The sequence below is a fragment of the Zingiber officinale genome, chromosome 7A (assembly GCF_018446385.1).
Source record: "Zingiber officinale cultivar Zhangliang chromosome 7A, Zo_v1.1, whole genome shotgun sequence".
Lineage (NCBI taxonomy): Eukaryota > Viridiplantae > Streptophyta > Magnoliopsida > Zingiberales > Zingiberaceae > Zingiber > Zingiber officinale.
In genome coordinates, this window is record NC_055998.1 from 98,228,465 (window position 1) to 98,253,158 (window position 24,694).

A 24,694-nucleotide genomic window follows, 5' to 3' on the forward strand; every position below is an offset into this window, starting at 1 on the left:
ATCTCGACTTAGATATCCGAAATGGATCTAAGCCGGATCGACGCCTAATGTCCCCTTCCCGGGAACGCGTCCTCACAGTCACTCCCTTCCAGTGACACCTACTCCGGTCAGCCCGTCGACCCGTCTGGACTTCTCGCCAAGCGTCCGGTCAGCCCGTCGACCCGCTTGGACTTCTCGCCAGCTATCCGGTCAGCCCGTCGACCTAGCTGGACTTCTCGCCAAGCGTCCGGTCAGCCCGTCGACCCGCTTGGACTTCTCGCCAGCTATCCGGTCAGCCCGTTGACCTAGCTGGACTTTTCCTGCACACTTGATCAAAGTGTCAGACAACAACACAACTAACTTAACCTATTTGTCATTCATCAAAACCTGGGTTAGACCGTTAGTGCTACCCGCACCAACATATTGCACCAACAATCTCCCCCTTTTTGATATTTTATAATACCTTTAAGTTAGGCTAATCTCATAGCCTCAACTTAGTCTTCATGTCAATGCCCTTTGGATAATGAAGGCATAATTTAGACCCTACATTCTCCCCCAAACTTTCCTTGAGGGATAGAGGCCTAACTTAAACCCTACATTCTCCCCCTATAGGCCCACATCAAAAACTCTCCCCATGAAGAGTTACTCAACGTTGTTCACAACCTCACATGTTGTTCACAACACCACAATGAAGTCTCATACCCTTCATTATCTTCAATGTTCACCCTTGAGCATTAACCAACTTCACACTCACAAAGAAGGTCTCAGACCCTTCATTATATTCAATGCTCATCCTTGAGCATACTCCTTTTCTACAATAAGATATCTAATCTTCCATTATTCTCTAATGCTTAACCTTGAGTATTTTTCAAACGAAGGATTTACCACCTTCAATGGTATCGGAAAAATATTTCCATGTTTTTAAAGAGTAGCTCCCCTTGAAAGCATGCTTCAAACTTCTGTCATTGCACCAACAATGACTTGGAATCCCTAAATCTTTAGGAAACCAAAAATTTGAAGTTTTGAGATTCAAAAATTCAATATTGAAACCAAACCTCATCCTAAACTTCAACTTAGTCTTCCTTAACCAATCCACACTTGTTTTCATCATGAAAACACCCCATAAGTGTGTACAAATGTATTTCAAGAGATTAGGAATGATTTCCTAGACTAAGAATGACTTAAAGTGTTGAAATTAGGCTTTCCCAGCCAAAATCAATATTTTCAATCGATTGGGGTTGAGTCTCAATCGATTGAAACAATTTCAATCGATCACCTGATCGATTCTGCGAGTTTTTGTTCATGGAGAAAATGCTTGAGTCAATCCACTAATCAATCCAGGCTTGAGTGAATTGATTGGCTGATTGATTCACTGAGCTTCTACTCACGAGAAAATGCTTCTCAATCGATCGGTTGATTGATTGAGACACTCTAATCGATCGACTAATCGATTGAAGTTCTGATTTTCTGAAAGTGAATTTCAACCAAAATTCAAAAATTCCCTAAAAATTCTACCAAATTCTAAAAATCATGAAACTCGTTGTAGACATTATTTAAGTCATATACTATCATGAAAAAATAATTTTCTAAAAAAATACATCTTATTTTCAAAGATTGACACAAAGTTGGAAACTTGTAAAAACTTCAATATTTCTTCCAAGTTTGTGTCTAACTATACAATGGTGATTACTATCAAAAGATAGATTTCACCAAGGTTTTTCAAAATATATTTAAATTGATTTTCAAAACTAATTTTTAACCATATTCTTTGGGCTCAATGTACATGACTTGTACATTAGCTTTCTCAATGATTGGAGTACACATAACTATGTGTTTTGATGAAATCAAAACTCAAGTAGATGCATTAAATCAACATTTTGAGTCTTGGTCATCATCCTAACATCTCACTTGTATCTAATGTGTACTAAAATACATACAAGTCACCTTATGATCTTTGTGAGATGTAGATTTTAGTTTTACTCTAAACTAGGGATCATGCATATATCTATCTAGGCATTTTAATTCATGAACATCCATCTAGGATACTACTTGTTAGTAAATGTCATTATCCTTAATTGCAAGGAATTTAAAAAAATGTATGATGATTTATGACATACATCAAAAAGAAATGATTTTCAAAAAGAAAATACACTATTGTTATATGATGTAAGTATGACATGACATAGTATTTTTGTTGTGTTTTTCATAATAAGCATGAATGCAAAATACACTACTACAAATTGAGGCTAAGACATCACCCCTAAAGTGTTGTTTTTAGCCATATAAATGTTGCATTATATCTAAGGTAATGCTTTTCATTCTATCTTATCAGGTCCTGTCATGTTAGATATAACACAACGCTTTTGCCATTTTATGCAATACTTTTTTGAACTGTCACGATATATAGCAAAGACAACGCTTCTTTATATGCAACACTTTTTTCTTTCACCAGCAACACTTATTCTTTTGTTACTCTTAAAAAATTGCAACACTTTTAACTATTAATAGCAACACTTTTTTACAATTTTTTTAACCCAATAATGCAAAACATTTTCCATTAAATGCATCACTTTTTATTAAAATTTTCACCTAACACTTTTACCCATTAATAGTAATACTTATTTTTTCACCAATATATTATTGATAATGCAATTTTATTATCCAATCAAACACATTTGTATAAAAATAGATTATTCAAAATATAATCATTATATTGCAAAAATTGTACCACATTATATTCTGCTTAAGAATTTTATAAAAATCCAACAATTGACATCTACAATATATCACCAACTAAAGCACTATACAAAAGTCACCAATTAATACCTTCATGAATCTCCCCAAAAAGGCAACCATACATTTACAAAAAGCCAACTATACAAACTCTTTGCTTGCCTTAAAAAAATCACATAGGTATCCAAAATGTAACACTCATTCTCATTCCCAACTATAACAGCTGCTTAGCTATCCAAAATGCTTGCTGCCTACAAGAAAAGCATCACAATATGGACAATAAAAGTAAGAATAAAGATTTGATCATGTAGCAAAAGTAATAACCTTTGTACTCAACTGACAATATATCTAAATACACTTTATCCAACCACCATCCTTCAGCTGGAAAATAACATCTACTAAATTTAGTATGAGAATACTCAAATTTGGCGATACACACTGCAATGAGAGTTAAAAATGATAGCATATCAAAATAAGCAACTGCAAAGAAGTACCAAACCTCATAGCACAACTAGGAACCAACCATATAAAGAATGATAAACTAAGTACTATTAAATGAGAAAAATGCATGCAAAAGCACATTGGTCTTAGAAATTCTGGAAAAAAAAGGAAATAGTAGTGAAATGGGTGTTAGCGAAGAGCAAGAGGTAAAACATATACAAACACAATGAAAAACTCACATGTTACTAATCCAAGTAATCTCTCATGCTACAAATTTGCAATTGGATGATAAACTTAGCATAATTCAGAGCAAAAAATTATATAATTGAACATCAAACTTGCAAAGTCAATTATATAATTGAGCATCAAACTTGCAAAGTCAATAGCAATAATAAATAGCTATCAACAAAACCACATCAGGAAGAACTAAACCTCAAGCATCAAATTGTAGCAAGTGGGTAAGTTCCATAGTCAAAATGAAATGCTTTTCTATGATTAATGGAAATAAGGACCGGGGATTTAGTTAATTTAAACTTACATGGCAAACATTCACAACCACTTCCAAGTGAACATGCAAAGTTCAAAGTGTCTTTTCAAATAATTTTATTGCTCATGTAATTCATACATAAATAAAAATAAGTTAATTTAAACTTACATGGCAAACATTCAACCACTTCCAACCATTAAGAGTTCAACCAGTGAAAAAAAATAAAAATAAGTCTTATACATAACAGGTGGATAAAAGAAAGGGATAGTTCAAAATTTTAGAGCTACTCATATTGTTGAAGGATAAAATTTAGTTCATAGATGGATTGAAAAGTAGCAGGTGATGACAATTCCAAGAGAACATTAGTTAAAGCTACCTTCAAGCAACTAAATCATAGCATTCTTTCATGATGAAAACATACCGAATTCATCAACATAGCCACTGCTATCCAAACAATCACCTCAAATCAGTAATGTATCCATATCCATACATCCGAGAAATAAGAATTCCCTGAATCAAATACTAAGCACAACCTAACCACATTCATAATCAAATAACCAATCTCATATAGAGATGAGAAACAACCTCTGTTCGTTACATCCACGCCAAGGCACAAAGCTTCGTTCTGCCCAGCTGCCCTCACCATCATAGGGAATCGTTGGCCAGCAAAGAGTGGACAGGACCCAATACAGAATGGGAATTCATCGCGATTATTGATCTGCTATCCAGAACACATAGCTCTGGTTACAATATGCCAGTGATCGGACAAGTAAAGAAACACCCTTAAACGTTACCACCTACCTTCTTGTGGTCGGAACCATGCTGTTCGGCCATTATAGGGCAGTTGGGGGATCTTGGCCGGGAGCTTCATGACGGCAGCAAGGGGAGAGGAAGGGCTCGACACTGGACGGTGGTCGGAGAGGGTGGCGGCGTCAGGCGGTGGTGCGCGGCTTGGGAGGGAAGAGGAGATCGGGGCGGCGATGAGAAGGTGGCGATCGCACTAGGGTAGAGGCACGCGGAGGCTGGTGTTGCTCCTTCCTTCCGGCGACGACTGTACTCGGCGACGGCGGAGACCACAGAGGAAGAGGGTCGGCGATGAAGAGATTGGGAGAGCTTGTCAGTTGGCATCGCGTGGGAGGAGACGATGCTACAGCTCCGAGGTCACAAGAACATTGCCGGCTGAGGACTTCACCGGCGACGATCGGGTGGGGAGATAGAGGTCGGCGGCCGCGCGAAGAGGAGAGGGGAGGAGCGGCGTCGGGTTAGGGCAAGGGAGAAACGAAGGAAAAGAAAAAAAGAAAGGAAATAAAACATACGAGCGGCGTCGGGTTAGGGCAAGGGAAATTAATCATTTCCATGTTTAAATATGATAGTTTAAATAGACTTTTCCATATCCCAATAATTAATCTTCTTAATCTACATCATATATGAGCTTTGTTTAAATCTTAGAAAATTTCTAAAAATTTTTAAAAATTCATTATTTCTCAAATAATTTTATTATTTAATTATTATTTGAGCACTGTATCTTACATAATTATTATCAAAACAAGATTTCTCTCCTTGTAATTGAAACATATCTTATGAACTTTATTTAAATCTCTAAAAATTTCTAAAAAATTTTAAAAAATTCTATAGGTTTATTTCTTTAATAACACTTATTATTTAATTATTATATAGTGTTGGCAAAAGTGTTGTGGGCAATTTACGAAAAATAAACATGTCATTTCTTCCGATTGCAACAAATATTACTACTACCGCAACACATTTAAAAAGTGTCACATATTCCTACACTATTACAATACTTTTACAAAAGTGTTACCTTTTCTAATATTAACTGCAACACTTCTAAAAAATGTGTTGCATTTTAGTTATAATGCAACACTTATTTGAAAGTGTTGCGTGTTTTTTCCAAAACTTGATATATGACAACAATTTACTAAAGTGTTGCTCCCAAAGTGATACCTTAGGCTCATTTTGTAGTAGTGATATGATGTCATGACATATGATGGGCAAACAATCATGGCAAATTAGCATAAATAAAATATACCTAGATAACCTATCTAAGTATCTTTAATCCTTAGCTAATTTCAAACCTGATCTTAGATTGCTCATAGTTTCTCAAAAAAAAGTCAAACCCCAACTTGACATTTCTTTTGACTTTCCTTAGTTGTGCCTATTTAAATTATGTATAATTTCTCAAGGTTTAACACATTTTACTCTTTCAAAGAGTAATCACTTAAATTAAGACTTAAATTTATCCTTAACTCCTTAAGAGAATATCAAAATCTCAACTTGGCATTTCTTATGCTTTTTTCAAGTGTGTCAATTTAAATTAAGTTCGATTCCTCAAATTTTGGTACATTTTACTCTACCAAAGAGTAAAAAATTAATCCTTTCATTTTCAAAGGTTAACAAAAACCTTGAAAAATACCTCTAAGTGTCAACTTTATTAAGGTTGGGTTAGCCACCTTTCCCATTTGAAGTTGATACTCTCTAAACTCATCTAGGGTGTAGAGAATATGCTCATCGGAATCCAAAATCTATTGGTGCTCCTTGGATGCTTTAGGTATTATTAGGGATAACTTCCCTAAATACCTTCCTAATGACCTTTCTAGGCTTCTTAGAAACCTTGGTCACTTCCTTTAGATCAACTCTAGGGATAACTTCCCTTGTGACCTTCTTAGTGACTTTATTAGATTTCTTAGAAGTCTTAGTCACATTTGTTGTTGCAAAGATACTCCTAGGGATAACTTCCCTTGTATTCTTGACTTGACTCCTCGATCTAGGATTGGTTCCATAGGTATATGAAACCCTATGATAAGAAGGAATATCCTTCTTGGCTTTGGGTTTGTATCCCAAACCTCTATGACCATAGGATGACTCTTGTATTCCTAAATCTAGGGTTTGTTCATTTTTCCCTTTTAAAAAATTTTCCATTCCTTTTAGGACCTTTTCTAATTTATCAAACCTTGACCTTAAGGCTTGGTTCTCTAACCTTAAATCCTTAGTTTTGGATTTTTCTTGATTCCTATGAGCATTTCTATTTTTAGGTCTATAACTAAAATTCTTAGAGTTATTGCCTAAATTATCTGCCTTCCTAGCCTTATGTATGATAGTCTTGGCATGAAGAGTCATATGATTTTCATTAATTCTATCACACCTCCTATTTTTATGATAAATAACATTAAAATGATATAAATTAGCACTAGCATGCTTTTTATCATGAATAAAAGGAGTTGGTTCGATAAATGATAGCTTACATTTTTCCTTTGAAGCTCCCCCTTGACTTGAGCTTCTTCCTTTGACTTTGGTCACTTTCTTCCCCTTGAGACATTGGCTCCTGTAATACCCCTTTTGATTGCAAGAGAAGCATATGATGTGCTTCTTACTCTTTTTTGTTGTGAGGGCGGTCTTTTTGGGTTTCTCCTTACCCTTAGGCGCTACTTGACCTTTCTTCTTGGCCAATTTAGTGCACTTACTCTTGTAGTACTCATGCTCCCTACACTTAAAGCATATAATATGATTTTTATTTTTAATTGAACTAATTGTACCTTTACATGTAGGGATGATACTCGATCCTTCATTTGATGTCTCTTGATTTTTGGAGGATGCCCCCATCTTCTTCTTCTTCGCTTGACCTGAAAGTAGAAGCTTCTCCTTCTTCTTGGTCTGGAGTCACCAAATGTCACTCCCCCTCAATCCTAGAGGTGGAGACTTTTTCATCTTCATCTTGTACATGGAAGAAAGAGTATGCTCCCTCTTTGCCTTTTTCATTGCACTCCCTTGAAGATGAAGTTTCTTGGACTTCTTCTTTGGATGTTGAGCATCTCTCAACTTCCAAGCCCTCTTCTTCTTCCTCTTTTTCTAATGAATCACCCTCTTTGGATTCCTCTTGTACTAGTGCATGCAGTGGAGGGTTCTGTTGGAGCAATCTAGTGACCCTAGGTTTTGATGTTTGGGCAAAGGTTTAAGTTATGTTTATTGTTGTATTTGATATGCATTGTGAGTGTGCAGGATACAGGTACAACAAGGAAGTCCAAGTGTGATCTTGGCAAAGGAGGAAAGTCCAAGGATGAGTCTTGGCGGCGTAAGTCCAAGCATGTAGTCTTGGCAACGTAAGTCCAAGTGTAACTTGGCAATGGATGAAGTCCCGGAGGCGCGACCTCTTGGCAAAGGAAGACCCGACAACAATGACAAGGCCGATGGAAGCTGCAGAAGGCAAGACGTGAAGGATGGGGAGGCATCCGAGGGACGCAAGGCTGATGGAGGAGGCTAGAAGGCTAGGTCTAGGTTGGTCGGGGCGAGGGCGAGTCTGAGAGATTGTACTCGGGGTAAAACACTAGAATTAGGGTTTACTGTAGCGTTACCGTAGCAGTACTGTAGCAGTCGACTGGTGACTGTAGCAGTCGACTGGTGCAATGTGAAATAGCCGTTAACGGTCGAATTTCCACAGAGAGCATGTCGACTGGTAGGCGGGGTTTTCAACCCGCGGGCTATAAAACCAAAGCTTGGGAGCTTGGTTTGTTTTGACGAAATTAGACTTGGTTAAGGTCTAATTAGTAGTCTACAAGTGCTCAAGAGTTTTCCTTGTGTCCAAGAGGTCTTGGTGAGTTTGTGGTGAGGTTTCTCCACCCACAAGGAGTTTGAGCCGGAGGTCTTCCGGGGAGTAATCCACCGACGGATAGGGATCGTTCACCTTACGGACACGCCGTGGAGTAGGAGCTTTATCTCCGAACCACGTAAATGATCGTGTAGCTTGGTTTGCATTCTTTCTTGTCTTGTATTTTGTTTAGCTTGTTTATTTTTGTATTATTCCGCTGCGCAAGCTAACAACGTAGGAAGCGAACGATTTGGGTGAGCCGCTATTCACCCCCCTCTAGCGGGCACATCGGTCCTAACAGGTTCTTCATGGATTTTAGCCAATTTGATCCATAGCTCCTTGCCATCTTCAAACTCTCCTATTTTGCATAGAATTGTGTTTGGCAATAAACTAACCAATAATTTGGTTACCTTGTCATTCGCCTCGCGCCTTTGGATTTGATCATGAGTCAATTTGCTTTTCTTGAGGATCTTGCCTTTTGAATTCTTTGGAGTTTCGAAGCTTTCTATTAGAGCAAACTATTGCTCTATCTCCGCCATAAGGAAATTTTTAATTCTTGATTTCTAAGAATCGAAGCTTGTGGATACGAATGGTGGAGACACCCTTGTGTCGAATCCGAGTTCATCTCGGAATTTCATCTTAAAGTTGAGCCTTTGATAAATTCTTTGAATTGTTGAAATTTTGAATTGTTGAAATTTGCTTCAACTTCTTCTCCCTCTAGCTTGTTGCTCCTTCCGGCGATAATTCCGGTGAAGAGCAACCTCACTCTGATACCACTTATCAGGGTCGATTTGTAGCTAGAGGGGAGTGAATATCTCGTCGTGCTTCGGTGATGTGCTTCTTCGATGATGTGCAGCGGAATAAGGAACAAGAAAACACACTCACACGATAACAAGTAGATTTACTTGGTATCCACTTCAAGAAGAGGCGACTAATCCAAGGATCCACACACAACACACACTCCACTAATAAAAACACTCCTTCTCGGTAACTACCAGAGGTGGAGAAACCTTGTACAAGACTCACACAATAAAATATACAAGAAGAAAGAAATACAAGCTGATACAATGGCAAATCTTACAAGATTTACAATGAAGAAACCCTAGCTTTCTCTTCTTCTAGCTTGAATACACCTCTTGACTTGCTTGGAAGTACAACAACACTCCTCTCTAAGCCTCCAAGATCTGGTGTGTGTGTGTGAGCTTGGTGGAGAAGAAGGCGTGAAGATCAGGAGAAGAGTTGTGAAGAAGAAGCTCGCCAACGACTATATCATGTGTGCTCCTAGGGCTCCCAATCGATTGGGCATGCCCCCAATCGATTGCCATCTCAGATCAGTGCCATACCAGCCGTCCATCGTTCATCGTTCACTACCTATGCAACAATCATTTCCCAGTCGATTGACCAATCGATTGGGAGAGCCTGAATTGATCAGCTAATCGACTCAACCTTCTTCTGTGCTCTCATGTTTGTAGAGAGAAATGACCCCAATCGATTGGGGAAGGGCCCAATCGATCGACTGATCGATTGGGGAGCATTCTGTGCTCGTGATTTTACTTCCCAATCGATCGCCCGATCGATTGGACCAACCTTCACTTGTGCCACACTCCCAATCTATCGGCTGATCGATTGGGCTTTGGTTCAATCGATCAGTCGATCGATTGACCATCCGTGGACTTGGCTAAACTCAAGTCCAAGATCCCCAAACCCTACATCCAATCAACCGTGACCTGTTGGGACCTCATGCCTAGCATCCGGTCAACCTTGACCTGCTAGGACTTCTTCACCAAGTGTCTGATTAATCCTTTAACCCACTTGGAGTTTTCTCCTCGTGTCAAGTGTCCGGTCAACCTTAACCCACTTGGACTTATCGTCTCGTGCCAAGTGTCCGGTCTTCTATGATCCACTTAGACTTCCATCAGATGTCCAGTCAACCTTGACCCATCTGAATTTTCTCGTGCCAAGTATCCAGTCAATCCTTTGACTTACTTGGGCTTCCCAAATACTAGGTGTCCGGTCAACCTTGACTCACCTAGATTTTCACGTGTCTGGCTTCACTCACCAGATCTTTCCATCTGCCTAGCTTTACTCACTAGAACTTTCCTTCTGTCTAGCTTCACTCACTAGGGCTTTCCATCTGCCTAGCTTTACTCACTAGGACTTTCACCTAGCTTCACTCACTAGGATTTTCACCTGACTTCACTCACCAGGATTTTTCCACTGCCCGACTTCACTCATCGGGACTTTCACCTACCTAGCTTCACTCACTAGGTCTTTTACCTGCCTAGCTTCACTTACTAAATCTTTCACATGGCTTCACTCACCAAGACTTTCCAACTGCCTAGCTTCACTTACTAAGTTTTTCACCTAACTTTACTCATTAAGATTTTCCCTTGCCTAACATCCAGTTAGGACTTTCTCAGTCAAGTATCCAATTAACCTTGACCTACTTGACTCTTCTTCATATCAAACTGGTCAGTCCTTAACCAAAGGAGAATTGTATCAACAATCTCCCCAATCGGACGATTGCATCTGCAATATCCATGTATTGTCAAACATCGAAACCCAAATATTAAGACTCAAACTTGAGCCAACTCAAGCTTAGCCAACCTGGTCAAACTGACCAAGGGGATATTATACCAACATAAAGATGATTCGACAAAGATGTAACGCTGTTTTAACAGCCAGAATCTTGCAATTTCAATACCTTTGTTGTCAGTATAATTTTAATCATTGTAATTAAATTACTATACTTGTAATTCTGCAATTTGATAGTGAATTGCCCAAAGAAAACACTCAACGAGTGTAACTCTTAGAGTAGAAATGGTCACAGGCTCCGAACTAAGTAAATTTTGATTATTTTTATCTTTCTTTCTTTACTTCTTTTCCATTGCATGAAATCTTACACGAACATTTTTTGAAAAGTGTGAAAAAGCCACGAGCGCTATTCACCTCTCCTCTAGTGGCTTTGATCTTACAATTAGTATTAAAGCGGGGTCACTTTGAATCGGTGAAACCATCGTTCAAATATTTTTTTATGGTATTTTTTGAAATTTTATCGAGTTTTTAATTTCTCAAAGTCCGTGTAATACCACTTGAGTTCTTAGTTTTTTCTTTATCATGCACTACTAATTCAAGAACCAGTCTTGGAATATTCGTTATTTTTTTGTGTGAGAAGTTTTTATATCAATGGCCTACCAAGAAAGTTACAATACTGCTCGTCCACCTCTTTTCTCTGGTGAGGACTTCAGTTGGAAAGGCTTGATGGAGTACCACTTGAAGACGCAAGTTGAAATGTGAGTCATCATCTAAACCGACTTCTCACTACCATTCAACAGTACTGGAAAATCAGTATCATGCGAAAACTAAGACCAAAGCATAATGAAGAAAATTGAGGCCGACGCAAAAACTACTCAAACCCTATAATACGGACTCACCAAGGAAAAGTTGAACTGAGTCGGCTCATTCTCAAACACAAATAATTTATGGGAGAAACTGATTGAACTGCACGAAGGAATGCCCGATACTAAGGTAAGTAAAAGAGACTTAATTTTTAATAAATTATAAAATTTAAAAATACAAGAAGGTGAGACGGCAAGCCAGTTACATGCACGCATCCAATACCTTCTCAATGATCTCCACGCAATCAGACAGAAAGTGAAAAACCGCAACATTATCAGATACACACTAAATGTCTTTCCGAGAAACACTTTGTGGGCACCCATGGTAGATGCCTATAAAATCTCTAAGGATCTTTCGGTAATTAAATTAGACAAGTTATTTTCAGAATTCAAACTTCACGAACAGACTAATGCATTGCCAGTCAAGAAAAAAATGTAACAACCACCCTTCTTACTACTACTCTCTAAGGGCGACCGTTACCTAACTCCTACTCTACTTACTAGTGTCACTTATGCTATTATTAGCGACACTTAGATTTATCACGGTTCAGAGAAATTCCTACCGAAAAATTTCGGCAGAGTCTCCCCTGTACCGGTGACCAAATCTATAATACACAAGATATATACACAGCCACATGCGGCTGGATCACAATTTATTCACAACCACGCAGTAATAAATCATATCATAATCAAAAACTAATCTAACAACATGAACTAAACTCAAGCTCCCAGAATGAAGCATAATAAGCTACAATGCACATCAAACTCAATCATAAACTCATAATTTCATAACAGAAATAAGGAAAATAAACTAGACATAAACTCTAAATAAATGAGTCTTGCTAGTCCCCTCTGGACCTCTCCATAGTTCAGTCACCACACACATCCATCATCACCACCACCCTGTCGCCTCCCTTCATATCTTAGCTTTTCCTTTATCTGCAGTAGGAGGAAAGAAAACAAGATCTATAAGCGAAAACGCTTAGTAAGTACTAATCTATCTCACAAAACTCGAAATGCATAAATGAAATGCATAAGTGCTAAAACTAAAATAATAAAGCTATCTGCATGTGCTCATGGTATACAGAAAATGAACGGAATACAAATCATACTCAGTATCAAGCAGGATAACAAGAAACTAACAATGTAAACTTAGAATCAAAGAAACTAACCATTCTTACTTATTCTAAGCTTGGAACTTATTTCATTTCTTGTATCCTTGTGTTAGAAATTAATCTTTTAATTTCTATCTTTTACTTTCTTCTTCTTTCTTTCTTCCTTCTTACTTAACTTTTCTTTTCTTTCTTAGGTTTTCTTTTCTTGGGCCCAGGCCTAGTACCAACTCATGCGCGTTCCCTAATAGGTTGGGGTTGCGAGCCACCAATCCTAAAAGAGCAGACCTCGGTCTACCAGGGCCAAGACCTCGGAAATGGTCACCTGGATTTGTTTAACGACAACCTCTTGGATGTCGGGTACTAGCCTCTTACTTTAATTTACTTGTTATCTCTTTTTAATTAGACCTTGGTCTTTTTCTTTACTCATACTTCTCATAATCCTTTATTAGAGCTTATTAGAATCTTTTAGATATATATCTAACAAGTATAGGATTACAACTAACCAAGCATGCTATATAAAGAAAATAACACAAAGGAAAATAAATCTGAACTCCCTAAGCCTGTTATAAAATAGAGCAAAGGAAAACAAATCTGGACTTTCTAAACATGCTGTAAAATAGGGCAAAAATGCTACTTTAGGGATTCCAATCATGTTATAAAACATAGACAAAGAATACTACTTTAGGGTTTCTTAAGCATGCTGTAAAATAGACAAAGGATGCTACCTTTAGTGATCCTAATCATGCTGTAAAAACAAACAGACATAGAATGCTACTCAACTTCTTAAACATGCTGTAAAAACAAATCTCTAATCAACTTTAACTATGTACAACATGACCTTAAAGCAAGGAAATTCATGTACAACATACAACTCAAAGCATTCAACAGCAAGCCAAAAGAATGTATCCTTAGATGAACTCACGGCAGCAACATGTGGTAACCATAGCAATCTGTACGGTATGATCCAAAACAGGGCAGCAAAGAACCAATCAGAAACTCAACTGTGCATGGCAAAATCCCTAGCAAAAATTAAGGATAGAATGCATAACACAACAACCCTAGCATACAATTCTACCCGGCACCAAAATTAAGGTATCAGAACCATGCCTCATGCTCAATTAGCCTAAACGAATTTTTTTTTTATTCCTTTGTGAAGCTCACGGCAGAACCTCAAAAGAAAACCAAAGTCCCCCAATTCTTTCCACATAGAACTCACGGCAGATTCAAACACAAGGAGAACCAAGACCTCAAACAAGGGATGTTCGGTCTGCTACAATTGGAGCATGTCCATTCCAAAACTCAAAACTCTAATGCAATTAGGTATAACCGTTCGGCTTGACAAACAGAGCAAGGAAGGAAAACCCTAGCATAAAGTTCTACTCGGCACTATGAAAACCGGAAGCAAAGAAATCAAATCGAAGCCCGGAGCAACTCCTACCGCAGGTGAGTAGTACTTACCGCGATGTGCTTGCACTTACAACCGAAGGAGAGGGCTGCTAGGGTTCGGCGAGACTTGAAATCACCGCGCCTTCTTCGCGTCTACGTACTCTTCACGTCGAGGAGGTCACAAGGATGAGAAGGATTCTCGGAAAAACCCCTCGCCGGCCGCCGGAGGAAGCGCCCTACCTCGGCTTCGTCTTCGCCCAAGCACAGCGCCGTCGCACGCGTCGGGAGAAAGGAACGAGAAGAAAAGGGATTAGGGCTCGGGGAAAGAAATTAACCCTTTATAACCTAGGTTTAATTTCTGATCCTTACTATAACTTAAACATATTTCATTTCATATCTTTTCACGAAATACCCGTGGATCAGTTGGTTGGCTTGGTTCGGTTAAGGCTCGGTTCAAGTCCGAGGTCCATGGTTCGAATCTCGGCTTGAATATTATTTTTGCTGAAACTTCTTTCATTTAGTAAAAATATCAAACGATCTCCAAAAATTACGTACAAATACTCTAAAAATTTCTAAAAATCTCTAGAATATTTTAAAAGTATTTCCAAATATTTTTTTGGACTTTTAGAACTTAAAATAGGGAAAATTGGGTCGTTACAAAAAATATTACTTTGATTGCATGTACAAGCAAAACTCGAGAACAAAAAACCAGACGCCGGACTGAACCCGAGTCCGAAGAAGAATTAAACTCAGAAGACGACGATGAAATCACCACCGAGATCGTGAACCTTGTACGAAAACTGTACAAGAAGAAGAAGGGTTTTACAAAATGCGAGATCAAGAAGGTGATTCAATTAAAGACGAAACCATCAAGTTTGAACCTCAACACAAAGGTCAAATCCGAAGTCACATGTTATGACTACAACAAGAAGGGACATATCAAGGCAAACTGTCCAAACCAGAAGGAAACGAAGAAGCAACAGAAGAAGAAGACACTGCAAACAGCATGGGATAAATCTTCATTAGAAGACTCTGAAGAAGATCTCGAACAGACAAGCTTCCTCGCACTTTCGACCTAAGAACAAGTCATCGAATCTGAAATAGAGGGTGAATCAGAAAAAGAGTTTTAGAGAAGCCACAGATTCATATCATTTTTGAATGGCCTAACAACATTATAAGTTTCTCTCAAGTAAATAAATTACATAATTTGATAAACTATCTTATACATAAGCTAGCCAAATTCGATATTTAGGTTAAGTCACTCCAAAAGGAAGTAACAACCCTTAAATAAGTGATTAACCTAAGTCACTATAGGGTTAAGGAGGCGGGAGACTCGAGAGACTAGGAGGTTAAGGAGTCAGGAGGCTCGATAAGCCAAAAGGCCCAAGAGTCTGGAGGCTAAGGAGCTGGGAGGGTCGAGAGTCGGGAGTCAAGAGGCGAGAGACCCGAGAGACTAGGAGGCTTAGGAGTCAAAAGGCCTGATACTCCAAGAGTCTCGAGAGTCGGGAAGCCCGAGAGTGAGGAGGCCCAAGAGTTGGGAGTCAAGAGGCCAAGGAGGCAAGATGCCCTAAACTTTCCTTTGTTGGAACCACCTTAGCAGTTTTCATTAATCTTCTTTTATTCACGTGACGCCTACTAATCATTCCTCTGCTCAATTATATTAGTAAATTCCCTTATAAGAAATTAACTCAGATACTCTTGTTGATGTCACTATTATCTTGTCAATGTCACTATTGTCTTGTCACTTATACTATGACCGGGGCTAGATAGTAATTATGTTCATCGTTATTATAATAATTAGATCCAATTATAATTATAGTGAATTTAATCAAGTTGAAATTAATTAAATTAAATTAATAAAAAAATATTTTAATATAATTATATTTTTATATAATAATTTTCATTAAATTGATTCAATTTATTTTAATATATATTATAAAAGAAAAATATTTTTAAGATAAAGAAATATATTGAGATATTAATTTAAACATATTTTGAAAAAGGGCTGCCTTCCAAAAAAAAAAAAAAAATATGCACATTGGGAAGGGTTAATTACAATTAAGGACATCTCCAATAATTAAAGTTTACAAAAATAAATTTATGATCTCAATATATAACATCATACCATATCAAATTCTAAAAGCTTATTAAAACAACTTTAATAATTAGAGTTTTAAATAATTTTTATATGATCCACTTTATAATATATAATACATGATTACATACATATTATAACAATTTCAATAATTTTATTTTTAATTTTATTAATGTTCTTTAACAACAAACTTCAAATTTTATCTCCGTAATCATTAGAATTTTTTTATTTAATTTTTTCATTTCACAAATATCTTTAAAAACTGCATTGCGATGCTGTAAATCATTAAGCTTTTGGTTTAGCTGAGGTCAGAGCGCCATTCATTGTGCAAAAAGGTGAGTCCCGCCGCCCAGCGGCCCCCTAGGCCTGGCCTCACAGGGATCCTAGGAGGAGGTAAATCAGCGGTGAATGCTGGCCCGGTTAAAGCGTGGTGTCTCCGGAATTTAACACAGTCGGCCCAGATTATTCATCCAGTGCGCGTCCGTAGACCTTCGACCCTCCAACCCTACGACTCATTGTGCAAGATATCACGCCTTAACCGGTAGATCCAGCCCGCGGAGGCCGGTCAGAGCGCCATTCATGAACTACGACATTCTTGCTCCTTTCTCCTCCTCTTCGTCCTCTTCCTTTTGACTTTCTTTGTTCCTTCCTGGAAGCTGCAGCGATGGAGCTTGGACAAGAGGGCATAGGAATTGTCGAAGTTTTCTTCGCCGATTGGTTTCTAATCCGTTCCTAATTTTATCGGTGCGAAAATCTTTTCCCTCTTCTATTTCTCCTAATCTGAGCCCTGGATTCCTCTTTGTTCATCTTAAATCTGCATCTAGTCTCTGACGTTTAGAAATTTCAAGCTTTGGTATTGCATTTTGTTAAAAAGCACTCGTTTTACTTGAGAATCGTGTATGTTCTACAAATTTTTTTGATCTCCTTCTGGCTGTTGTCTAAAATCTGTGCAAAAGAGGGGTTTGCTAGGTTGGTGTGATAGGTGGAATTTCGTTATCGAATCCATCTTTTTTTCGAGTTTAATTCCCTCTTTTTTTTTTGCCTAAAGTTTGGATTTTTCTTTGCAATTTTTGTAGCGAAAGTTCAGTCCGGATGGGTGGTCAGCTTGGCAAGAGGCCCAGCATGAGAACAGATCGACGTGATAGTCACCGCGGAAGCAGTAGTATCAGTGGCGGTGACCAAGTCAACGTTGACGCCGTCGGCCGTGTTGATCCCGGTCCGATTGGCATCAATTACTCCGACGAACTGAGCTACTACGAGGCCGCATGCCACGATGACCCTGAGCTCCGATCGTTCGACTCCATGCTCCAGCAGCGCACTAGGCACGCCATATCCACCCTGGCTTATGGTGTTGAGCTTCGGTCCCTTTCCTTCAACACTCTCAAGGAGGTCACTGGCTGCATCTTTGAGACAAACAACGAAGTGGTTCTTGCTATTCTGAAATGCAAGGATGACATCTGCAAAAACACCGAGCTCTTTGACCTTGTCAATGACTACTTCGAGTGCAGCATCAAGACCCTTGACTACTGTACTGAGCTAGAGAAGTGCCTCAAGAAAGCTCGCGATAGACATCTGATTATCCAATTTGCTCTGCAGCACTTTGAGGAGGAGGACAAGGAGAAGAATGGAGTTGAAGCTGAAGGAAATGTCAAGAAATACACAATGACCATAGAGAAATTGAGCAAATTTAAGGCTGCTGGTAATCCGTTCACTGATGAATTCTCTCAACTCTTCAGATCTGTTTATAGCCAGCAGCAGCAAATGCTCAAGAAACTGCTAATCAGAAAGAAGAAGCTTGATAAGAAGATGAAATCCATACGGTCATGGAGGAAAATGTCAAACATACTTTTCGTGGCTGCTCTTGCAACTGTCATTATATGCACTGTTGTTGCAGCTGCTATTGCTGCACCTCCTGTTGCAGCTGCATTGGCTGCTGCATCTTCAATTCCGATTGGTTCTTTGGGAAGTTGGATTAACTCATTGTTAAAGAACTATCAGAACACTGTGGGAGCAGAGAAAGAGCTTCTTACTTCAATGCAAGTTGGAACATGGATTTCTTTAAAAGACCTAGATACTATAAGAGTGCTGGTTGATAAGTTAGGGGTTCATTTCAATTCACTGCTGGAAAATGCAGATTTTGCCCTTAAGAATGAGGAAGTAGTAAAGTTCGCAATTGAAGAAATCAAGCAGAACTTGGAAGTTTTCATGAAGAACATTGAGGAATTGGGAAAGCAAGTGGATGAGTGCAGCAGGAATACAAGGAAAGCAAGAACATTGGTGTTAAAGAAGATCGTCAACCACCCAAACAAGTAGAATAATTTGTTGGGTATGACATGACAATCGATTACTTATTCTTTCCAACTAGATTTAATATTTAAGTCCTCTATTTCGTTCCCCAACCATGTCAAACCGCAACCATAAGCGTGCCAAAACAGTCTGTCTCTTTCAATAAAGCATCCATATGCATGTACTTAAAATTGGTAAAAGAATTAGAAGGGAGGATTCAGTTTGTTTTGTGTTAATTGAAGTATAGTTTCATTCAATGCCTGATTGAAAACATCAGTGATTATGCCTTTTCATTTCATTTATGTCAGCATGTGATTGAATTCAATATGTAACTGCACGGCACTCTACTTTTCAAATATATAAGCATGACTTTTTGGCAAAGCTTGTGTGAAATGTGCTATTATGAATTTGCAATTTCGTAAGCATTTTTTTTATAACATCTTGCTCCAGTTCAAGAGTTATGACTTATTTGCATTAATTTTCTGAGATTTGGTGAAGAAGTTTCAGTCCAATTTCGTAGAATTATCATGGCTAAATTATGTACTCTACTTAACAGTTGATTCAAGAGTTCTGACTTATTATGTTAACTAGGTTTGTCCAAATGCCTTGAATGATATCTGGTTAACTTGAAATCATGGTGATTGCAGAAATCAATGCATCTACTTTAATATGCTCTATTGAGTGTCCTTCATTCTTACGTCATTATCTTGTAGAATACAAACTGCTCAATCTATTTGAATGATTATAGCAAACTTAGAAGTGCTGCTCTGTTAAACTTTGCTCAATAAACAATTAAATTCTGTAATTCACTATATAATACTCTTTTAATGTGTCTTCAATTGGATCATGCTATAGACTGCATCCAATTCATGGTCTGGCTTGTAGCTTGTTCTTTGTCCTTGAGGTTAAACTCTCTCTCGATAATATATTTCTTTTTGTCTTTGACCTTGAGGCTTCCGCACACCACATTGAATGTGAGAGAATCTCCGGTCGGGGAAGAAGCCCTCTAGATCTAGCTCGCTTACCACCTGACCAAGTAACTATTATCTCTCTATAATCTATATTCACATAAATATTTACATCTGCCTATAAATCAGCATAGGACCCAATGCCATCACCATGATTGTACTTGCTAATTTCTACTTTGATGGTCAAACAACCTGCTATTATGTTCATTCCATAGTTGATATAAAAGGCCATACAACATTTTTTTTCAAAATAACAATCCATTGCATCACCACTGACTCATATTTATCAGCATTTGTTATCCTTCTAATCCAAAGTCCTAAACAACATTCAACAGGTCTATAATATAATAGCCCATCATGTAGCTGAAAGGGCACAGAAAAAACAGATGCTTCACCAACTCTTGATCCAACAATCACAAACTACATGCATTTGAAGGGTGGATTTCCCCTCCTTCCCTTGAACCATAAGAATGGATATCATTTGTTCTGTCATTTTTCTTCATGACAACCTCGTATGTTAAACCCAAAAACTACTACCAGAATTAGCCATCTAGATGACATCTTTAACTTTTCTGCACCCGATGGGAGTAATTTACAAGGGTTTTCCTTTGTATACTCAGTTGGTGATGTTCTTGTTGCCAACCTTTGATGAAAGTCACAAAAATTGTGAAAAAAGAAAAAGAAAGAGCACAATGGGGATGAACATGATGTAAAAGTAGATATAGAGGAGAGGATTGTGGCAGTAGGTGTCCATGGAGGATGCGAGGGATCTGGGAGGGACACTGTTGACTGAGGATTTGGATTAAGAAAGTAACCTAGGGGTGGAACAACAAAGATGGATGAAGTAGAAGGAACCAAAGTAGAACTGGAATCTATTCAAGTCGCATAATTGAGGTGAGGGATGATGGTGGGTGAAGAGAAAATAGGATTTGCGGGTAGTTCAATGGGGGAGGGAGGCCCCTTGCCATCCTCATCCTCTTCTAATGGGGAAATAAACTAACCTATGAAAGAGTCCCCCTACTACCAAGTTGGCAGGGATTATTTCTTATCCATCAAAATAGAAAGTTTATACTTACATCCCTTGAAATATTCTAATGTAACATCTAGGGTCGATAATTCGGGTGAGACAAAACCATATCTTATAATTAACTTCGACAAAACATAATCTAGTCAAACCAAATGAATAGCTGACAATACTCTGATATGTTGCGTCGAACAGTTAGATCCTCTTGGTCCCATGTGCTCACCTGATAGTGAAATGTGTTTAAACATAAATTTATATGCATGTAGCATACACTGTTCAGTTTGAGTAATATGTCTCCCAAGAGTCAGTTGGCATGACCTTGTGATCATTCAACTATAGCAATTTGACAATTTCACATTTCAGATCTGATTGCATGCTGATAAAACTATAGAAAAGATAAACTGAAGAGTGATAATAAACTTACTAGAAGAATTCAACAGAAGCTTCATACTCCAAGTACAATTCAACATACTTTCCATGATCATGCATTATCGATTGAAGTCTTCATTCTTGTTTATGAATTATAGTAGCCTCTTAGGCCACCTTTTCATTTGCTAAGTTTTTCTATTTCATCTGCAGTTTTTCATAGACCTTACGAGATGCCACTGCCGCTTGTGGTGAAAAAGAGAGATTCATGCTGATTTTGGATATCAATAACATATGTATGACTTAGTGATAAAGCTCACAAAGTGCATCCCCAGTTGCAGAAGCTTGACATAGGAGATGTTGGAAGATAATTCAATCATTGTATCCAATGGCCCATGGTACTTAACATATTCCTGTAGTCTTTCTTTCCAATTAAAACTGCCTAAGACTGGTGAAATGTTGAATCTCATGCATGACTTCATTGGTAATCCTTCTTTGGCATGCTCTGTTAAGTGGATGATTCAGTTCATATGCTTCCTTTGTAAGCTTTCATGATTAGCTGTTTTTTATAATCAATTCACCATCAGTTTGAAGGAGACAAATGTACGATGTTTTAGACTTCCCCACTTCGCACGTAATGACATGTACTTTTGATTCTTGATTCAACAAAGGAAAAGACACTATCTGCTCTGTCACAGGCATTTTGTGTAAGCAACTGATAGGCTTGCTAATGAATCTTTGTGAAATATCTCTTATAAACAATCAATATTGCTGTGCTATAAAAGGGCTTCCTCGAGGAAGCTTGGAGTGTTCAGGGAGGGGCAAACAGACGGGAACAATTAGTATCGGCTCAATGGACAGAGGTTTGCCCACTGCTGCAAATGGGAAAGAAAGGGTGCCACAAGCCAAGGATATCAGATCGAGCAACCGCTGCAGCTTCCACATGCCGCTGCACTACCCACGGTACACCGGGGCTGACTATGAGTCGATGCCGGAGTGGATGCTCGACCGCCTCCTCAGCGACTATGGCATCCTTATCGATGCTGCAGTAGACGTCGACAGCAAGAGGAGGTTTGCCATGGGCACCTTCCTCTGGCCAGCTGCCCACTGAATGAAGCAAGCATACTGCATACATGCCCACATATATATATAGTAGCAGTTAAGGTAATTACTACATCGAAAATAAACAGGTTGTTGTAAGTTGAAGGGATCCTGATCTTGTTTGCAGTTTGTAAAGCTCCAAATAAAAATTATAGTTTCAACTCAGTTAATATTTAATCTTTAATTTTTGTTAATAAAAGTAGGTAGACACTTGGAGAGAGGGATACAATATAATCTCACCCTAATGTGTGCTGTTAAGGTTTTTGGTCATTCCAAATGAAATCAATGTCACAATCAAGTGTATAGGTATGGACCAGAGTTCGACGGTGGTTCAGCATCCGGCCAGACATCACCACCTCACCTAGGCTGTTGCGTGTCATGAATAGGCAGTTTACAGGCAAGAGCCGGTTCACAAAGGTGAGATTCCTTGCAATCACTTGCATGGTGTACCTCCTATGGCAAGCAGCTCAAAATAGATGTGGTTGTGAGCGCGTTGTGGCCGAGTAGACCAAATGTTTGTTAAAATTCACATTCATGTCTACCGTTTTATAGAGGCGATGAATAGCTAAAAATTTAAAAGATAAGAATTTTAACTACTTTGTAAAAATAAGGATGCGATAAAAGTTAGCGCATGAGAAGTGAAAAAAAAAAACAATGCTAATAATGATTTAACATGATTCAAATCAATAACTGAACAAGTGATTAAACTTAAGTTTTTTATCTCTTATATATTTTTTTTTCCAAACGAGAGAAGATTTCTTAGGGATCCTAGATGAAGGAACCCTAGGGGAGTTGAGTTGTCTACTCCAAATACCATTCATATATAGTCTACACTAGATATATATAACAAACTACTCATCCCTGCTCTCTCCCCTAGCTAATTATATTCATTTTAGATGGAAGATGAAAGTTGTACGCCATTCACATTTCATCCCTCCCAAAGCTGCAGTAGAAAATAAAAGGTCTGATCACATTACTGTCAGCGTCATGTGCTCTGCAGCCAAAACCAATGCGAGCAATATTATGGCCCTAATTGCCCTCGCACGTTGTTTGAAGGAAGGAGACGATGCCATATAATCATTCTGATTTTGTGATGCTTTAAGTTTGCTCCTTTTGTTTCAGTGTCGCTGGCATAGCCCGAAGCAGAAATTCCTCCAGCCTGGCCTTCAAAGCTTCACAACTATAGGTTCACAGGTACACTGATCACAATTGAAGTGTGTGTTTTCCCTATATATCTGCAATGCAGAAGAAGACAAAGGAACTTTAATGGTGTATGTTCTTGTAATCCTTCTCCTGACACCTCTGGTGGATTCTCTCTCCAATTGACTCCTTGTCTCCATAACAGTATACTAAATGTCTGTGGGTCGGTGGTAGGGAGGGAGGAATCAGAGCAGGGTGCGGACAAAACACTGAACAGATCCCTTCGAGCTTCACTCTGCTACCTCCTTTCATGACAGGAGAATAATTAATTAAAGATATAAAAGATTTATTATTATGATTTTCCTCCTCTTCCAAAAGACAAAGGAACTGAAAGTGAAGAAAGAAAATTATAATATTATTACATATTCCTTCCTCCTTTGTTTCCTCGATCCCTGTCTCTGTGGAACACAACACAAACAAATTAATGTGATCACATTAAGCATAATGTCGAGACAGTGGTGGAGGTGGAGATATGTATTAATGGCCACTTAACTGGTGTTGTTGAGGTTGGCTTGGCTTTGCCTGCAAAACTCGTCCTATGTTATGAATTGAAACAGAGAAGAGAAAGGGCTCGTAGTAGAAGGAGAGATTGAGGTGTACTTTTGATTGGGTGGTGGATAAGTCACAAGAAGAAGAGTCCAGCAATTCCTCCATGGGTCTCTTGCTCTGGTAGCAGCTAGCAAATTAAGATGATTAAAAAGAGTTTAAGAGAGCGAGCAAATGTCGAAAGAGAGAGAATGCCTGCCTTGTTAGTGTTGCTGAAGAGTTGGGAACTGGCAGTGTCCTCCAGAACAGCGTGCTGAATCTGTGGTTGTTGCTCTCCTGCTGCTCCGCCCTTCTCCCCGCCGTCGTCGGTTGGAACTGGCGCAGAAAAAACGCAGCAATAGCCAGCTCCGTCAAAATGCGGCGGCCAAGAAGATGCATCGGAGACCATGGACAGGTCTTCCTCTTCCGGTCGAAAGCAACCAGCACCAAGCTTGTGGGAAAGAGAACTCTGCTCATCCGAGGAGTGGACCAAGTAGATGGTCCAACCAGACTGGCAGCCGCTGCTGCATTCTGAGCTCATTTCCCTCCTCCTCCTCCTCCTTCTTCTCCTCTATTTATCTATCTATCTATCTTCCTAGCAGAAGTGTAAAAAAGAAATAAAGAGAGGTCAGTCCTCATGCACCTGCAGCCATGCTTCACGTAGACGCAGAAGCAGGGTTGTGTTCTGAGCATTGGGCGTGTTGCTGATGATCTTGAGGAGGAGACAACTAAGAGAGAGGGAGAGAGAGAGAGTGTGTGGGTGTGAGGTGTTTGTTTCCGCCATGGTTTGTTGGGCTAATTTGACGTAGCGGAACTATTGAATCCGTTTATTTGAACAGGAAGGAATTTTAAAAACAATCTTCAACGGAATATCAGAAAATAGAGAATTGAGAGGGACACAGACAAAAGTTTCTTAACACACATGATCCGGACACATGTTGGTATCCGTTTGCTAATAATCGTGTTGAGAAAATGTTCAAAATAATGGGC

General features: G+C 38.7%; 3 protein-coding genes across 6 annotated transcripts; 2 read left to right on the plus strand and 1 right to left on the minus strand.

Moving 5' to 3' along the window:
• The first annotated feature begins 16,783 nt into the window (after positions 1-16,783).
• On the plus strand, positions 16,784-22,144 carry LOC122001866 (UPF0496 protein 1-like). 3 transcript variants are annotated; one of them, XM_042556838.1, is made up of 3 exons: positions 16,784-17,087; positions 17,311-18,560; positions 21,092-21,409. In XM_042556838.1, exon 2 carries the CDS (start codon positions 17,327-17,329, stop codon positions 18,545-18,547), a length of 1,221 nt encoding a protein of 406 aa, XP_042412772.1. In that variant the 5' UTR covers positions 16,784-17,087; positions 17,311-17,326; the 3' UTR covers positions 18,548-18,560; positions 21,092-21,409. The 3 variants fall into 3 exon arrangements, with proteins under 3 accessions (XP_042412772.1, XP_042412770.1, XP_042412771.1); XM_042556836.1 differs by having other exon boundaries at positions 16,785-16,978; positions 21,092-22,144; XM_042556837.1 differs by having other exon boundaries at positions 17,049-17,203; positions 21,092-22,144.
• Positions 21,609-22,144, plus strand: LOC122001867. Its single transcript, XM_042556839.1, has one exon. It carries the CDS (start codon positions 21,609-21,611, stop codon positions 21,987-21,989), a length of 381 nt encoding a protein of 126 aa, XP_042412773.1. The 3' UTR covers positions 21,990-22,144.
• Positions 22,145-22,708: 564 nt separating this feature from the next.
• On the minus strand, positions 22,709-24,475 carry LOC122000295. 2 transcript variants are annotated; one of them, XM_042554748.1, is made up of 5 exons: positions 23,925-24,475; positions 23,780-23,845; positions 23,673-23,701; positions 23,542-23,577; positions 22,709-23,414 (listed from the first exon to the last, which is right to left on the minus strand). In XM_042554748.1, the coding sequence occupies exons 1-5, from the start codon at positions 24,243-24,245 to the stop codon at positions 23,243-23,245; spliced, it is 624 nt and encodes a 207-aa protein (XP_042410682.1). In that variant the 5' UTR covers positions 24,246-24,475; the 3' UTR covers positions 22,709-23,242. The 2 variants fall into 2 exon arrangements, with proteins under 2 accessions (XP_042410682.1, XP_042410683.1); XM_042554749.1 differs by having other exon boundaries at positions 23,284-23,424.
• Positions 24,476-24,694: the final 219 nt, after the last annotated feature.

Excerpts from the sequence above, each read along its gene's own strand:
- LOC122001866 (XM_042556838.1), top strand. The coding sequence starts at position 17,327 with ATGGGTGGTCAGCTTGGCAAGAGGCCCAGCATGAGAACAGATCGACGT.
- LOC122001867 (XM_042556839.1), top strand. The coding sequence starts at position 21,609 with ATGAATCTTTGTGAAATATCTCTTATAAACAATCAATATTGCTGTGCT.
- LOC122000295 (XM_042554748.1), bottom strand. The coding sequence starts at position 24,245 with ATGAGCTCAGAATGCAGCAGCGGCTGCCAGTCTGGTTGGACCATCTAC. Across the intron at positions 23,846-23,924 it reads TCTTCAGCAACACTAACAAG|AGCAAGAGACCCATGGAGGA; the intron begins GCAGGCATTCTC and ends AGCTGCTACCAG. Across the intron at positions 23,415-23,541 it reads AACAAAGGAGGAAGGAATAT|AGTGAAGCTCGAAGGGATCT; the intron begins GTAATAATATTA and ends AGGAGGTAGCAG.